The sequence below is a fragment of the Diuraphis noxia genome, unplaced genomic scaffold (assembly GCF_037042655.1).
Source record: "Diuraphis noxia isolate RWA-SAM2 unplaced genomic scaffold, SU_Dnox_SAM2 contig0001, whole genome shotgun sequence".
Lineage (NCBI taxonomy): Eukaryota > Metazoa > Arthropoda > Insecta > Hemiptera > Aphididae > Diuraphis > Diuraphis noxia.
Genome location: NW_028301711.1, coordinates 56,770,612 through 56,788,356, shown reverse-complemented (window position 1 = coordinate 56,788,356; position 17,745 = coordinate 56,770,612). Strand labels below are relative to the sequence as shown.

At 30.5% G+C, this 17,745-nt stretch overlaps 2 protein-coding genes across 2 annotated transcripts; both read right to left on the bottom strand.

The window, feature by feature from the left end:
• Positions 1–6,835: 6,835 nt before the first annotated feature.
• Positions 6,836–11,096, bottom strand: LOC149060988 (uncharacterized). The gene is made up of 4 exons (XM_089230798.1): positions 11,036–11,096; positions 10,895–10,966; positions 7,129–7,428; positions 6,836–7,068 (listed from the first exon to the last, which is right to left on the bottom strand). The coding sequence occupies exons 1-4, from the start codon at positions 11,094–11,096 to the stop codon at positions 6,836–6,838; spliced, it is 666 nt and encodes a 221-aa protein (XP_089086924.1).
• A 2,049-nt stretch (positions 11,097–13,145) lies between these two features.
• LOC149060987 (zinc finger MYM-type protein 1-like) lies at positions 13,146–15,571 on the bottom strand. Its single transcript, XM_089217416.1, has 7 exons — positions 15,319–15,571; positions 15,061–15,256; positions 14,633–14,957; positions 14,320–14,572; positions 13,996–14,250; positions 13,650–13,918; positions 13,146–13,551 (listed from the first exon to the last, which is right to left on the bottom strand). The coding sequence occupies exons 1-7, from the start codon at positions 15,569–15,571 to the stop codon at positions 13,174–13,176; spliced, it is 1,929 nt and encodes a 642-aa protein (XP_089073542.1). The 3' UTR covers positions 13,146–13,173.
• Positions 15,572–17,745: the final 2,174 nt, after the last annotated feature.

The following is a 17,745-nucleotide window of genomic DNA, read 5'->3' as shown; positions in this document are numbered from 1 at the left end:
CACCGGGTCAACTTAATTTAAAAAAAAAAATTTAGGCAAAACAGCGTTTTCCGGGTCAGCTAGTATCATATAATATAAATGCTGAATATGCAACAATTTCCAAAGGTTGTTCTTGAAAAAATTTGTAATTTAGGTTGAAATGGACCACGGTTTACTCTTTCTTTAAATTCAAGGCGATTATTAGGTAAATTAGTAACAGGATCATCATGGTGTGGCAAATTGTTTACTGAGATGTATACATAGATAATGTATTATTTAAATTATCAAATAAATTGAATACAAATGGTTTATCTAAACTCTCAACTACTAGGTAAAGCTATAATATATAATTAAACTCAAAAATTCATGCAACAGAAAATCAAAAACATAAATAATTTGTACCTCACTTACTTTATTTAGACATATTTATAGATGAGTAATGGGTGGAATATAAAGTTTTAATAGGTTGATATTTTAGGAAACAAAAAAGTAGTGGTCAGTTTTTGATCATTTATTTATTTATAAAAAAGATCAAATCTAGCAAATCTTACCCAGGAGCTGATATTGACAGTGACCACAACTTGGTAATGATCAAATCAGTATTGAAGTTTAAGAAATTAGAAAAACCAAAAAATAAAGGACCTGATTGGAATTTGTGTCAACTAAAGCAACCAGAAACAAGAAGACTGTTCGAAAAGAAATGCAAAGAAATATTTGATACCAAAGACAAGCCGAAGACAGATGACTGTAGTAATAATATAGAACATAGGTGGCGTTGCATAAAAGAATCTATTACGCAGTCTGCAGAAGAAGTATTAATTAGGGGGAAACCAGCACCGAAAAGCGAATGGATCACAATGGAAATAGTTCAAGATATAGAAAGAAGAAGATTGTTTAAAAACAAAACAGATGAAGAAAGTAAAAAACAATATAAGACGTTAAGAAATAAAATAAACCGTGAAGCGAAAAAAGCCAAAGAAAGGTGGATCGAAAAGAATTGTGAAGAAATAGACAATATGATGAAATACAATCAACAGGACAAGGCATATAAACTCATCAAACGTTACTTTAATGAAAAAAAGTCACAATGCACACACGTAAAGGATAAAGAAGGAAATTTACTCATAGATGAAATAGCAATAGCGAATAGATGGAAAGAATACGTAGAAGAACTATACAGAGAAGAAGAAAACAATGACCTACTCGTCGAAAACCCAACCGACGGTGACTTTGATTCAAATGCAAATACAAGGATCCTAAAATCAGAATTTGAAGACGCACTTCAAACAATGAAGAAAAACAAAGCACCAGGCCCAGACAGACTAAACACAGAACTCCTACAACAGACAGATGGTGAAATAAAGAACGCTCTGTACGAACTGTTATGTAAAATATACGAGACTGGAATAATTCCGAGAGATTTTGGATGCAGTAGATTAGTCATCCTACCAAAAAAACCAAGAGCCAATCAATGCGAAAATTTTCGGACCTTAAGCCTGATATCGCATGTAGCTAAATTACTGACAATAATTGTAAGTAAAAGGATAAGTAAAAGGATAGAAGTTAGATTAGACAACGACCAATATGGTTTCCGGAAAAACAAAGGAACCAGGGAGGCTATTTTAGGTCTGAGAGTAATACTTGAAAAACAAATCGAGAGACAAAAAATCACTTATATGGCTTTTATAGACCTAGAAAAAGCATTCGATAGCATAAATTGGACAAGTCTCTTTAAAATTTTGGAAGAAACAGAGATAGATTTTAAAGACAGACGTATTCTCTATAAAATTTATGAAGAACAAGAAACCACTATCAACATTAATACAACAACAGTGACTGCTAGAATCCAAAAAGGTGTGAGACAAGGGTGCCCACTTTCCCCTGCATTATTCAATGTATTTATTGAAAAAGCAATAAATGTCATAAAGCATTGGTTAGAACAAAAAGGAATCGGAGTGAAAATAGGAGGGGTACTAATAACCATGCTTCGCTTTGCTGATGATATAGTCGTTCTCACAACATCTGAGGAAGACCTACAAGCAGCATTAAATGTAATGAATTTTACGTTTAAAGAATATAGTCTGAAAATAAATTCAGCTAAGACCAAAACCTTAGTATGCTACAAGAAAAACGTACCATCTATAAATATAACATTAGAAAACAAAGAAATTATCCAGGTAGACCATTTCAAATACTTGGGCAGCATTATAACAGACGACGGGAAATCAATTAAAGAAATCAGAAGCAGGATAGGTCAAGCAAAGAACACATTCCTTAAAAAGAGAAAAATACTAACATCAAAAAATATGAACATAGCAACGAAGAAACGGCTCATAAAAACATATGTCTGGAGTGTGGCATTATATGGAAGTGAGACCTGGACAATTAATAAGAAAGAAAAAGATATGTTAGAAGCTCTCGAGATGTGGTGTTGGAGGAAAATGCAGAGAATAAGTTGGACTGATAGAAGATCAAATGAAGATATCCTGAGAACAATAGAGGAAAAACGAACACTGATAGACACCATAAAGAAAAGGAGATGGCAGATGATAGGACACACGTTGAGGCATGGTGACGAACTGCATAGTATAATAATCGAAGGTATGATAGAGGGTACAAGATCAAGAGGAAGACCTAGGACGAAATACATTAGTCAAATAATGCAGGATGCAGGAGTCACTTCCTACAGGGAGCTTAAAAATATGGCGAACGATAGAGAAAAATGGAGAAGTCATTTATTGTGAAACATTTGTTAAAAACCAATCTCCGGATTGAAAAACAAAAAAAAAAAACACAGTTTTAAACATAAAATATAGGTTAGTAGGTACTATAACATATAAATACTGAAAACAGTACAAACATTTAATAAATAACACAATACATAAACAGCCAACACAAAATGTTAATATATACCATAAATATTATCACAGGCATTTATTGTAAAATCATTTTTTCTTTAGGCATTTTTATATAAAGTAATATTTTATTATACCTGATTGTTGATTAATAGACACTGGCATGGAACATTCTGGCTCTTGCTGTATTGCTTTAACATTGGTCGATTCTAAAAACATTTTCAACAGCTATAATAAATTACTTAATTAAAATAGGTAATTTATACATAAGTACTTACCATTATTGGAATTAGCACTTGTAGATTTTTTAAAGAAATCAAGAATTGTTTCATCACTCATTTTTTTGTTTGCTTTGTATCACAATTCACAAAATAAATACTAATTATTTAGTCATTACACAAATACACAATACACAATAAACGTAAAGAGTTCGCACGTTTTCATTATTTATCAAATAGTAGGGGAGACCGGGGACAAAAGTAACACGGGGCGAAAGTAACATGCTCAATTTCTTATTCCATGATAATTATTTAAATCCAGTATGTAGTGTATCATTTGCACCATTATACGGGGCATATTTGCACATATTTGTTTTGTCGTAGTCCCATTCTTCTTATCACAAAAAGAACATAAACTGATATCGCCATACAAAAGTGATAATAAAATTGTTAACAGTTTTTTTTTAAAAAAATTAAATTTTAACACTAGAAGCAAACTTAATACATTTAAATCTGCCAAAAGTTGTCCTTTTTCTTTTGCAAGTATCAGAAACGTCGAATCAGGTATGTTTAATACTTTTTTAATCTACATAAGAAAAAATGTCTGTATGGGGTCGAAAGAAACAAATTTTGTGGGGTCAGGAGTAACACTATGTAGCTCCTACATATCTTAGCTTATATTATTTTACTATGTTTTTTTATATGAATTCATTTTCATTTATTTGAGTATTTTTCTAATATAGCTTACAGACATGCCACGTACACGTTTATGAATATTTAATATTGATATACATTACTTCAGTACAAGTCTGGTACATAATTAGGTATATTAATATTTTATATTTTTAAGTTTTAGTTCAGATAAACAATTGTACCTATTGTTTTTATTTTATTTGAATATAATATGTACCTAATTGCTAATGTACCTAATTGATTTTGTTTATAATATTTTATTGTACTATTACCATACATGTTACTTTTGTACCCAATAGGTGTTACTTTCGGTACTTGCAAGGGGTCGAAAGAAACGTTTTTTTTTTTGTTTTTTTTTTTAAATATCTTAAGGTTTAAATTAAATTTATGAAGATATTATGATATCATTTGAAAGGTATTAACTTGTTCTATCAAATAGAAATAGTTTTATCTGAAAATTACAAATAGTTTTTTTTAAATTTATAGTTAAGTGAAAAATGTTACTTTTGTCCCCGGTCTCCCCTACAAATGTTATCATAATTCTATCATAAAAGGTGGAGAATTTGGCATTTATCCATATATAGACATATAAAACAACTAGATAGCCGACTGTGAATTACATTCCCATAAGAACGTTCAAATCGGGCCACCATACGCCAACAGGGCAATGTTTACATAAAAACTCAATAGATAAGATACCTATATATATATATAAATAATAATTCAAATAATGAAAAAACGAATTTCTTTTCATATTCTATAATCAAAATGTCAACTACAAATTAAATTACATAAAGTAGTAATAAGTACATAATATACTACAGTACAAATATTTATATTAATTTTGTTATCATTAATAAATATTCTTAACAATCATGCGATTTTGTAAACATTGCCCTGTTGGCATATGGTGGCTGACTTCAATATTATCCCGTAGTCGGCTATCTAGTTGTTTTATATGTCTATGCATTTTTCATTATATCGTTAAGATAATAATGTACAAAAACTACACTAAAGCTATGGTTTCCTAGAAAAGCGGTGCCGTTATCTAGCGGCCGTCATTTTACGGTTGTTAATAACGGCCGTCTTTACGGTGACCAAGCTGTGGTTTCCTAGAAAGTAGTGCGACCGTATTCAATCGTAGTCACTCAGTACACACTCGAGCGTACACACTAGGTCGTGCACTGATCAAAAATGGACGATTTGGACATAGCATTATTAGTATATTTGGATGATGAAGAGTCATCAGAAGACGAAAAAAATCGTTTGGAGGAGAGTATCATGTTCAAAAATCGTGATACTGAGGGTGCATTTCAAATTTTAGTGCGTCGCCATCTGCAGTGTAATGACGAAAAGTTTAGGCAATACTTTCGCTTAACACCAGTGTTATTTGACTATGTATTGAATCACATAAGAGATGACTTAACTTATAAACCATATAATAGACCCAAAAAACCAATATGCCCAGAAGAAAAGTTGTGTATACTTGTGAGGTAAGTACACTGAATGTAACTATTATTATATCAACCATATACGATTAAATTTTCAAGCATTTTGACTTAAACGAATTCAATTTTATTGACATTTATAGAATAATAAAATTAAAAATTGAAAATGTCTAAAAATATCTCAAAAAGAGTCAAATTATTTTGAAAATTAAGACGTGTATGAAAATGATACAAATAAACATTAGGGGAAAATTCCGAGTATCTGTGTTAATTCGTTTTTAAATTAACACAAAATAAGAAAATCATTCCATGAAAAATCTGGTGAATATCCTCTATCGAAAAAAATTGATCGTACCATCATAAAAATTAATTTGACTTTCCGGTAAACTTTTTTTTTTGTTAAAATATCTAGGAAAACTTATGAGGACTATTGTATGAAATTTTCAAGTTTTTTTACTGAACTACGATTAATAAAAACGAATTAAACTAATAAAAATCGAAAATTTTCCATACCTATAATTGCTTAGTCGGAGAGATACCTACATGGCTTAAGACATAGTCATGAATATTAGCTAGAGATCTTAAGATAGACTTTTGTTAGGCCATATTTTCAATTCTGTACACGGAGTTAGGTCTCCACATCTCTCATCTTCATACATAATAATATACTAAACCCATATTATCTATAACTTAACCGTATACCTTGAAACGTGATACCATGAACATTGGAGATTGGAGAATGTTCAATGTCCATGCGTGATTGATACCTACAATCTTCCGTGTTTGTCAGTACTATCGAAATGTGATTATGTTTTCTGATGTTTTTTAAAAGAAGTAGTACTAGTACTCCAAGTTTTGAACCCCCTGGTAATAAATGCTTCATCTGATTGACCTATGTTCAAACTATTTGACTTAAACATCCTACATGGAAAACAGTAAACAGAGTGACTAGTAAGGCTATATTCTAACCAAGGAAATTCTTCATAATATTGTTGGTGGAAAGAACGGTTTTTATTTCTGTTATGTATTATAAATATAAATAATAACATAAACGTATTATATAGACATTTATTGTTGACAGTATTAATTGTAATGACGTACAATATATTTCTACTCGCTAATAACCGATGGACAGGCCCCACCGATCGTAATATGATACTTATGATTATTGTTAGTATAAACAGTATAGGTGTAATATCATATAATATAAATGCTGAATATGCAACATCTTTTTCCTTAAAAAAAAAATATATATATATATTATATATAAGTAGTATTTTGTGTGTTACTTAATCGCTATGTTAGTGTGTTAGTAAGTTTAATTACATTAATTATAATCACTTGGAGAATATCGCTGAGGAAATGGAGCGCCTGTCATATGCCTTATACCTAGATTTTTGCATTATGCTTGAAATTCAAAACCAGTGAAACATTTTGCACCATCTGATGTAATTGTTTTTGGAATTCCAAATCGTGCTATCGTTTCTGAAAATTTTTGAATAACAATTTCTGCTGTCATAGAATTTATTTGAAATACTTCTAACCATTTTGTGGTTGCGTCAACAATGACAAAAAAATATTTATTTTGAAATGGTCCAAGAAAATCGCAATTCACTCTAGTCCACGGTTTTTCTGGCCATTTTCAAGGTGATGTTACAGATTTTGGGGGATTTTGCCCGACATTAATACAATTGTCGCAACTTTGTGTGATATTTTCGATTTCTTTGTCCATTCCTGGCCACCAAAAGTATGATCTCGCTAAACTTTTCATACTGGAAGAACCCATATGACATGAATGAAGTTTCTTGAGTATATTATTTCGAAATTCAGCTGGTATAATAACACGGTAACCCCATAATAGACATCCCTGTTCCACTGCAATTTGAGTTTTTCGTAAATTATATGAATTAAGTTCTAAATTTTTAGAAAAATCACTATTCCATTCTCCTGTTTTGACTGCGTTTAATACTTTGGTGAGAATTGTGTCTCTACTTGTTTCAATTTTTATTTTAGACCAGTCTAATGTGAAAGGTGATTGTTCGTGACTAAAATTAAGACTAATACATTCTTCATTATGATTTTCAATTTTTAATTTTGAACCTTTTATTCCTGATAAAATATCGGCTGTATTATCTTCGGATTTCACATATTTTATGTCGAAATCGAATGATGATAAAACATAGGCCCATCGTTGTAACCTATTAGCCGCGTAAATTGGGATACCTTTCTTATCACCTAAAATATATATTAACGGTTTATGGTCGGTTTCTAATAGAAAATGCCTACAGTATAAATAGTCATAAAATTTCGTAACCCCGTAAATAATTGCTAAAGCTTCTTTTTCAATTTGTGGAAATTTATATTCTGACTCAGATAGAACTCTTGATGCATATGCTATAGGTTTTTCAGTACGATCTAGGTACACATGGGAAAGAACTGCGCCTAGTGCATAAGATGATGAATCTACAACGAGTTTAATCGGAATATTATGATCATAATGTGCCAATACGGGTTTCGAAATTAAAATTTGTTTGACTTTATTGAATGCTTGGTCACATTCTGGTGTCCAATTCCATTCACTGCCGTTACGTAAAAGAGTGTACAATGGTTTTAAAATATTTGCAGCGTTTGGAATAAATTTTATATAATACGTAACTAAACCTAAAAATGATTTTAGCAATGTTTTATTTTCTGGGACAATGGCATCGTTTATAACATCTGTGTGTTTTGTTAGTGTGTGTAAACCATTTTCATCTAACCTGTGACCCAAATATTCAATTGACTTTTGCATAAATTTGCATTTATTCAACTTTACTCTTAAACCTGCATTTGACAATACATTTAGTAATTTGTCTAAACGAGCATTGTGCTCTGTGATAGTGGAACCTGCAACAATAATGTCGTCTTGGAATATACCTATGCCCTCAAGACCTGCTGTTGAAGTTTCCATAGCTTTTTGAAACTCCCCTGCTGACGACTTTATTCCAAAAGGGTTACGTGTATAGCTAAAATAAACCTTTATGTGTGTTAATAGTGGTATATTTGCGATCAGATTCTTTAATAACCATTTGTTGGTATGCGTCTTTTAAATCTATTTAACTTACTGGGCTATATTCTAACCAAGGAAATTCTTCATAATATTGTTGGTGGAAAGAACGGTTTTTATTTCTGTTATGTATTATAAATATAAATAATAACATAAACGTATTATATAGACATTTATTGTTAACAGTATTAATTGTAATGACGTACAATATATTTCTACTCGCTAATAACCGATGGACAGTCTCCACCGATCGTAATATGATACTTATGATTATTGTTAGTATAAACAGTATAGGTGTAATCTATATATACAAAAATGGAGACAAAAAATTCGAAATTGCATCAGTTGAGAACGACTGGGCCGATTTGGCTCAAATTTTTTTTAAATGATAGAGAATGTCGGGGAGCGGGTTTATAGCATAAATTATGGACCTAACTGTGAGTTAGAGATTTAGAGACAAAAACTGAGTTTCACCGGTGGCACCCTCTAGCAGATAAAAATAAAAATATAAATATAATATAAATAATAATACAAATATCAATAATAGCAGGGCTTGAAATCGATTAATATCGATAAAAGTCGAAAAAAAAATATTTTTATATTCTGGTTGATATACATTTTTTATTATAGACACTTAGAACTTTAGAGTAAAATAATAATAATAATAATAGTTGGCATATTATTCATTTTATTTTGAAACATTATAGTTTTGTGTTATTTATGAATTTTTTCAATCAAAAACGACTATTGTTTTTTGGAGAGAATTTTTATGCTTGAATCATGCCTCCTATGAGAAGGACAAACATTGGACGGCGTACACGTAATGCAAGAAACATTAATGAATTTAGACGTGCTCATAATACACAGGCCCGCGCTGCACAAACGCCGCCTCAAATTCGACAACATGTTAATATAAGAAGAAGAAGTTCAGATGTAGCCTTGAATCGCGCTGCTTCCGAATACGATTCCGCAGTCGCTTACAAAGATCTTTTGTGTGTTGATATCGGCTCATTATATATCGTATGCCAGCATTGCAAGGCATTGAAGTTTTGATTGGAAACCCCCGGCTTATGCTGCGCTGGTGGCAAGGTTAAATTACCAGTTTTAGCTCAACCACCAGAGCCATTGTATTCGTTTCTCTATGGAAGTACAATCCAATCAAAACATTTTCTGGCGAATACACAAAAATATAACGGAAGTTTTCAAATGACGTCATTTGGAGCAGAAGTTATTGAACAACCAGGCTACAACCCGAGTTATAAGGTAAAGGCGTTTGTAATAATAACGCAGCGAGGAATAAGGACGTCGACAGCTTGAATTTTACAATTCAGAGTAAAATTGCTGGAGAACTGCGTTCATACAAATCCGTTGACAGCATGCCGACGAAAACGAAGCGGTCAACTATCCGACAGAATTTTTAAACTCGCTTGATGTGCCAGGAACTCCACCGCATAATTTACAGGTAAAAGTGGGATCGATCATAATTATGTTGCGGAATCTAAATCCTCCTAAATTGTGTAATGGTACACGATTGTCCGTCAAGAAACTGATGAACAATGTAATACAATCAACGATCATCAAGGGCAATTTCAAAGGGGAGGAAGTCCTTATCTCACGAATTCCGATCATTCCAACAGATCTTCCATTTCAGTTTAAGCGGATTCAATTTCCCGTTAGATTGGCTTTTGCGATGACAATCAATAAATCGCAAGGCCAATCGTAGGAAGTCTGTGGGATCAATTTGGAATTTCCATGTTTTTCGAACGGGCAGCTGTACGTTGCCAGTTCGCGTGATGGAAAACCGTCATCATTGTTTATTTTTGCACCAGAAAACAAAACGAAAAACATTGTTTATCAAAATGCAATATATTGATTTCTGTAACAATTCATTACAATGGAATACTTGAATTTTATTATCAATCTAGACTTTATTTGAAGGCGTTAAGTTCACCGGGTCAACTTAATTTAAAAAAAAAAATTTAGGCAAAACAGCGTTTTCCGGGTCAGCTAGTATCATATAATATAAATGCTGAATATGCAACAATTTCCAAAGGTTGTTCTTGAAAAAATTTGTAATTTAGGTTGAAATGGACCACGGTTTACTCTTTCTTTAAATTCAAGGCGATTATTAGGTAAATTAGTAACAGGATCATCATGGTGTGGCAAATTGTTTACTGAGATGTATACATAGATAATGTATTATTTAAATTATCAAATAAATTGAATACAAATGGTTTATCTAAACTCTCAACTACTAGGTAAAGCTATAATATATAATTAAACTCAAAAATTCATGCAACAGAAAATCAAAAACATAAATAATTTGTACCTCACTTACTTTATTTAGACATATTTATAGATGAGTAATGGGTGGAATATAAAGTTTTAATAGGTTGATATTTTAGGAAACAAAAAAGTAGTGGTCAGTTTTTGATCATTTATTTATTTATAAAAACACAGTTTTAAACATAAAATATAGGTTAGTAGGTACTATAACATATAAATACTGAAAACAGTACAAACATTTAATAAATAACACAATACATAAACAGCCAACACAAAATGTTAATATATACCATAAATATTATCACAGGCATTTATTGTAAAATCATTTTTTCTTTAGGCATTTTTATATAAAGTAATATTTTATTATACCTGATTGTTGATTAATAGACACTGGCATGGAACATTCTGGCTCTTGCTGTATTGCTTTAACATTGGTCGATTCTAAAAACATTTTCAACAGCTATAATAAATTACTTAATTAAAATAGGTAATTTATACATAAGTACTTACCATTATTGGAATTAGCACTTGTAGATTTTTTAAAGAAATCAAGAATTGTTTCATCACTCATTTTTTTGTTTGCTTTGTATCACAATTCACAAAATAAATACTAATTATTTAGTCATTACACAAATACACAATACACAATAAACGTAAAGAGTTCGCACGTTTTCATTATTTATCAAATAGTAGGTACAAATGTTATCATAATTCTATCATAAAAGGTGGAGAATTTGGCATTTATCCATATATAGACATATAAAACAACTAGATAGCCGACTGTGAATTACATTCCCATAAGAACGTTCAAATCGGGCCACCATACGCCAACAGGGCAATGTTTACATAAAAACTCAATAGATAAGATACCTATATATATATATAAATAATAATTCAAATAATGAAAAAACGAATTTCTTTTCATATTCTATAATCAAAATGTCAACTACAAATTAAATTACATAAAGTAGTAATAAGTACATAATATACTACAGTACAAATATTTATATTAATTTTGTTATCATTAATAAATATTCTTAACAATCATGCGATTTTGTAAACATTGCCCTGTTGGCATATGGTGGCTGACTTCAATATTATCCCGTAGTCGGCTATCTAGTTGTTTTATATGTCTATGCATTTTTCATTATATCGTTAAGATAATAATGTACAAAAACTACACTAAAGCTATGGTTTCCTAGAAAAGCGGTGCCGTTATCTAGCGGCCGTCATTTTACGGTTGTTAATAACGGCCGTCTTTACGGTGACCAAGCTGTGGTTTCCTAGAAAGTAGTGCGACCGTATTCAATCGTAGTCACTCAGTACACACTCGAGCGTACACACTAGGTCGTGCACTGATCAAAAATGGACGATTTGGACATAGCATTATTAGTATATTTGGATGATGAAGAGTCATCAGAAGACGAAAAAAATCGTTTGGAGGAGAGTATCATGTTCAAAAATCGTGATACTGAGGGTGCATTTCAAATTTTAGTGCGTCGCCATCTGCAGTGTAATGACGAAAAGTTTAGGCAATACTTTCGCTTAACACCAGTGTTATTTGACTATGTATTGAATCACATAAGAGATGACTTAACTTATAAACCATATAATAGACCCAAAAAACCAATATGCCCAGAAGAAAAGTTGTGTATACTTGTGAGGTAAGTACACTGAATCATGTTTTATTATAAATTATACTTATAAATCTGTCTATAATGATAGTAATACTGGTATACTGGCCAATATAATATAAAATGTTTAATAAAGTATAATAAATCAAAATATTTATATTATAATATATCGTTATAAATTATAAAAACCACAAGAAATGTTTTATTTATATAAATAACAAGCGAAGTAACTTAATTAAGTTTTAAAAGTATGTTATTGTAAGTTTTAATGATTAGTCAGTCTATCCTTTCAACTTAAAACTATAAAACATAAATTTAAATAAATTTATAATTAAAATTTTTCCTTATCATGTTTTTGTTATTTTAATAATATGTATTAAATAACAAAATAAATCAAAACAAAATAAACTTTAACAAAACATGATAAACATAATGCAAAACAACATAATATTATATGAAAACAATTTCATATGTGAAAAAAAAATTAAATATATGTTTATGAACGTCATGTTCAATATAATGACATATATGCACTGTTAATTACAGATGAAAAAAAAATTGTCATTTTCTGTTTGGCTAAGAACACTTTCTGAAACACCTCTTCCATCTCTTTGTAATGACTCGTCATATATTTGTCCTTGGTAATTTGACGTTCCACTTGTTGCTGGAGATGGCACCGTTTCTGAGTGTGTGAAGCTCATGGTTGAACTTGGCCTTGTTGATGAACCTGTCTGTCTTGAATCGCTTAAAATACTTTTTAATTCAGCATTACCGACCAATGACGAAATTTGCATCCTTAATTGCACTTGTTCATACCGAGGAAGCTCATAGGCGGACATTTGGTTCAATTTTTAGGGGGGCTATAATAATCCAATGTAAAGTGGACCGCAGGGGCTTCGCCCCCGCACCCCCACATGCTATAAACATATAACTAATACAAATATTGATATTTTTAATTTGTATTAAAAAAAAAAAAAAACACTAAATAAGGTAAATTTAAAAATAATTAATATTTTATTTTAATAACAAATATCTATTTTTATCGGCAAAAATATTCAAAATATCATTGCTATTTATATTTTTAGACATGTCTTTTTCAATATATAGTATAGAAAGATCGCTGAATCTATCCTGAAGCATCGATGTTCTTAACCATGTTTTTATTTTCCTCATTGCACTGAAACTTCTTTCGCAAGTAGCTGAACTAATTGGTATTGTTAATGCTATTATAAATAGTTTTTGCAAATTAGGGAATATGGTTTTGTTTTCTGACAAAACTCTTAAAACATCATCAATATTAAAATTCACATCATAACCAATATTTTGAAGTACAACATTTTTGGCCACTGTCATTTCTGAATTAAGACATTCTTTGGACACATCCACTAAAGACTAAACATAAATATAAAATAATATACTAATAATTATATATGAAATTATCAATACTGTTATTTATGAAGCAATATTTTAATATCATTTTAGATATTTACATGATAATGGCTAATGAAATGAAGACTATCATTAAAGTTCAACTCGAAAAAATTATCAATAGATGAAGCCATCATTAGACTTTCTGGTGAAAATCGTTTTTTAAAATTTGTAATAACTACATCCAAGACAGAATAAAAAAAATTAGTCCTGAAATAATCTTCTGCAGTAGACTGTTTTGTTTTTTCATTAGATATATATTGGTCACTAGTAGATGTATTGACAATATAATTTTTTAAAGTTTTTGGCCCCATTCTTTTTCTTTTTGATCCTATATGACAGTAAGCATAATATTGAAACATTAATTTATTTTAATACCTGTACCTATATAAAATATTTGATATTTACCTAGAGATGGAATTTCAATCAATATGTTATGTTCATTCAAAAACATTGATATCTCACTCCAAAGTTCAGAAAACCCTACAGATGTTCTTAAATTTTCAAAAGAAGCAATGATACCTTTGATAAGATTGCTTGCTTTTCCAAGAGTTGCTGTCTTCTCTTGTAGTTTAATTGTTAAAATGTTAATTATAGACAACACTTTTTGCAATATGAACAATTGAACAGCAAACGTTTCTTTTCTAATACTTGAAAGTATTCCTAAGAAAAATCAATTTTAACAAAATCAGGTACATAGAAATAATTAGCAATTTAAAATTCAAAAAATACCTATGGCCTCATTCACATCTCTATCACTTTCATCTTCAATTTCTTCTTCTAATGCTAGCACTATTGCTTTAAAATTTTTTTTTATAGCTTCGCAGTTTCGGTACCGACAATTCCAACGTGTATCACTCAACTTAGAGATTGCTAATTTTTGTATTCCCAAACTTGTTTGTATATCATTGTACTTTTTATTTATGCTCGGTTTTGAAAAATGCACATACAGTGCTTCTAAAGTATTAAAAACACTTCTTGTTTCCTATAGATAAATAAATAAATATTTAGAAGAGAACCGTTAAATTTAAATCATAAATTATACCTTAACAAGTTTACACATATCCAAAACCACTAGGTTTACTCTGTGGGCCATGCAGTGAGTATAAATAGCATACGGATAATTTTCTTTCACTTTTGCTTGTACCCCATTGAATCTCCCTGACATAACACTTGCACCATCAAATGATTGAGCTACAATTGGTGTTTGTGGATTTATACCACAGATTTTTAAATATTCAATAATGTGTTGTGTTAATGTTTCAGCATTTTGTTTATTAGAGCAGTCAATAAATCCCAAAAACCTTTCAATAACATTAAACCCTTTACAGTATCTAACACATAATGACATCTGTTCTTGTTTAAAACATCTGAAAAATTATAAACAGAAAGAAAAAATATATAATAATGTAAGAAAAAATTGTTAATAATACAAAAAATAAATAAATAGCTTAATTATAAATTAAAATGTACCTTGCTTCGTCGCACATTATACTAAATGAACCAGCATTCTTAATTTCTTGAACAATTGTATCTTTAACATGTTTTGAACAAATCGCAATAATTTCATTCTGAATTCTATGGCTTGAATAATTAGTTTTTTCACAATATTTTGCAGCAAAGTCAGGATTATGTTTTGCCATCACATCACATATTTCTTTAAAATTTCCTAAAATTTATTAAGTTTTTAATTTTATACAGTTTAAGCATATTGTATTAGGCAGTAGGCACCTTGGTTTAAAGAATTAGCTGTTTCATCGTGACCCCGAAAACTAATTCCTTGGCGACTTAGCAATAATGATATATCAATCAACATTTTCATATAATTCCTATTCATTGCTACAAGCATACTGTGCTGTGAAGATATTTGAGTCAGAACACTTCCAGTAATTTCAGTTTTTTTATGTGAAGTCCATTTAGCCATGCAAGTGAGGTGATGTTTGGTTTCAGAATGAGCAAAAAGCTTACTTAATTTATTTCTCATAGCACCCCTTGAACCACTTAGCTATAGTAGAAGCAATGAAGCAAACAATTTACAATATTTTATATAAATATATATTAAAATAATACTATAATAGTTAGGCACATAACATTTTAAAAACAACTTGCCTTCTTCCAGTTTTTAAAACCAGCCTTAGTAAAACTATCTATGCAATTATCATTAGCACCACTGCTATAGTTACGGCAAGCAAAGCAATAAACTGCATCTTTAGAAATACTATATTCTAACCATTCATGCTGAATATAATATGAAGCATTAAAGCTTCGATTTTGTGTTCCAAATCTAGTCATAGGATATGACTAAAATAATGAAATATCATGTTATTATCATAACAATAAAATTATTAATAATAAAATATCAAACATAATATAAATAAATAATAATATATATAACACAAAATATCAAGCATGTTGACAAAAGCATATATTATTTTTAAATTCAAATTCAAATTTTATTGTTTCATGTTTCATAGTTTCATAGGTAGGAAACAAATAGCAGCACTTACCTTCAAAATTGGACGCACTGGTCCACTTAACAAGTTTCCTAAATCACTAGTTCCGTTATTAACTTTTTCTAACTCTAAGTCATCTAATTCGTCATGGTCAACTGGTCCATTTAACGTGTTTCTTAGATCACCAGTTTCGTTATTAACTTCTTCTAATTGTAAATCATCCAAGTCGTCATTGTAAACGAGGTTTGTTTCAATGTTGTTAACATTTTTTATTTTTTCTTTCTTTTTAAGATCTTTTTTCACATTAAAAATACTAAACAAATTTGCCATGTTCAAAAATCAAAACACTTAACGTCTACGTCACAACACTCAACCGAGTCAACCGAACTACCAATTAAACTATTATAGTATTATTATAGTTGTATACTCGTATTCAACAATATTAACCGTCAATGGCGTCAATACTCAATTGTCATAACCACAAAAACGTTGAAACCTAAACAATTTTTATACACACAGATATATAAAAATTTTTATATATCTGTGATTATACACTAATTAATAATAATAATTATTATTATCAGAATGTCAGCGCGGCACGTGAGAGACCGTTTCTATCATGAGTAACCTAACCGCCGCCTAGCATACCGATAAGACGTGATAACGCGTCGTCTATGGGATATCCGCGTGACCGCGTGTTCGTAAATTAAATGAATTCGGTCAGTTGTTGGTGGCGGTGGATTTGATTGTTTGATGGCTATATATTCTAAGATTTTTAATGATATTATATTAGCGTCATTTGTTGGTTAAATATTATTTTACGATTTTCAAATAAAACGAAAACATAATAATTAAATCAACGAATAACATTAATAATTAAATTTCGATTTTGAGGGGGCTATTAAAATATTTAGGGGGGCTAAGCCCCCCTAAGCCCCCCCCCGATGTCCGCCTATGAGGAAGCTTCTTTACAATTTTTGCCATGGAGTTAAAGAAAAGGTCGGTTTCGTCCAATTCATTTTGAGCAGGAGTTGAATTTCGTTCAGCTATTTGTTTCAGTAACTGTAATCGTTCTTCAGAGTGTGTTAATTTTATCTTTTTCTTATCTTTCATAAAGTTGTCTTTCTTAAAATCCATTTTTTTTATTACTATCTTCGTTAATATTAATGATTGTCGTATTTTCTTTTGTTTCATCAATCTGGGTGATGTTTTCTTCGAGGTCAGCATGAGAGTTTTCCATAAATTCACTCTCGTCAAATCTAACCTCATCTCCAACAACATTAGTAATTGTGTTATGTCTTTGTGATGAAGGAAGGCTATCTAAGAATGATAGGAGAACAGACCTATTCTTTGCTGCTTCTCCACCTGAACCAGTGCCAGGTTTACCTTTACGCCGAATATAATAATCCCTTACGTAGGCCCATCTTTTACAGCAGTCAGAACCTAAAACACAAATTTTAATTTAATTTCTTATTTCAGACATTTGGCCACAGGAGAATCTTTTCGGTCACTTGCTTTTCAATATCGAGTTAGCCATTCTTGGATAAGTGTCATAATAAAAGAAGTTACTGAAGCTATTATTAAAAGGATGTTTGAGTTAACTATACCGTCGCCTACAGAAAATCAACTAAGACAAAACAGTAGTCAATTTTTTTCAAAATGGAATTTCCCGAACTGTGTAGGGGCGATAGATGGGAAACATATA